General features: G+C 65.1%; 1 protein-coding gene across 1 annotated transcript in view; it reads right to left on the reverse strand.

Annotated features, from left to right (window-relative positions):
- The window catches only part of ADGRB2 (adhesion G protein-coupled receptor B2), a 58,922-nt gene that overhangs the window by 39,296 nt on the left and 18,860 nt on the right, over positions 1 to 766 (reverse strand). The window contains exon 5 of the mRNA XM_025212860.1: positions 11 to 175. Within this exon, the coding sequence (XP_025068645.1) occupies positions 11 to 175 (165 nt within the window). The remainder of the gene's footprint in view (positions 1 to 10; positions 176 to 766) is intronic.

A 766-nucleotide genomic window follows, 5' to 3' on the forward strand; every position in this document is an offset into this window, starting at 1 on the left:
GGGCGCTTACTTGGACACGGGGCGTTGGCACACTCCCTGGCGTCAGCGTGGGCTCCCTTGCACTCGGCCCAGCCGTGGGCTGCGACGCTGCACCGGCGTGTGCGCTGCTGGGTCCCGTTGGCGCAGGTCACCGAGCACCGGCTCCACGCGCCCCACTCCAGCCACTGGCCTTCCACTGTGGGGGAGCACAGAGAGGGGGTGGTTAGCGAGGCGGCCACGGGGATGGAGCTGCTCCCATCTCCCCAGTACACCCAGGGGCCTCCTGGCAACTCCCCCAGGGAACTATGCTTCTTGTTTGTGCCAAGGTAACAGCCTACTACTGCTGCCAGCTCAAGAAGCAGCTCAGCTGGGGCCAGGCTGCCCAGCTCACAGCCCTGGGTCCAAGTGCTGCCCCTAGCCCTGGTCATGGGCACCGGGGGCCTAAGTGAGGGGGTGAGGTTGGCACTTTTTGCCCCCCGAGTCTTTTGCTCCTCAGACCACAGTGTCCCCAGAGGCTCAGGGCTGCTGGCAAACAGGCTAAGGCTGCCCACAAAGCACTGACAGGCAGAGCTGCAGGGTGTTGGTACCTCCACCGCTCACCCAGGCCAGCGGCTTCGTGTCCAGGAGCACTGCAGGGCCTCAAGCCACAGAACTGCGTTAGACCATCATGGCCCACTTGGCCCCATCCTGCCCTCCAGACCGGAGACACAGCTGTGGGGGGCACAGGGCATCCAGGAGCTGACCCTGGGGTCTAAGACTGTAGGACAGGACAGAGGGTGGAGGGAAG

Source organism: Alligator sinensis, unplaced genomic scaffold, assembly GCF_000455745.1.
Source record: "Alligator sinensis unplaced genomic scaffold, ASM45574v1 scaffold994_1, whole genome shotgun sequence".
NCBI lineage: Eukaryota > Metazoa > Chordata > Crocodylia > Alligatoridae > Alligator > Alligator sinensis.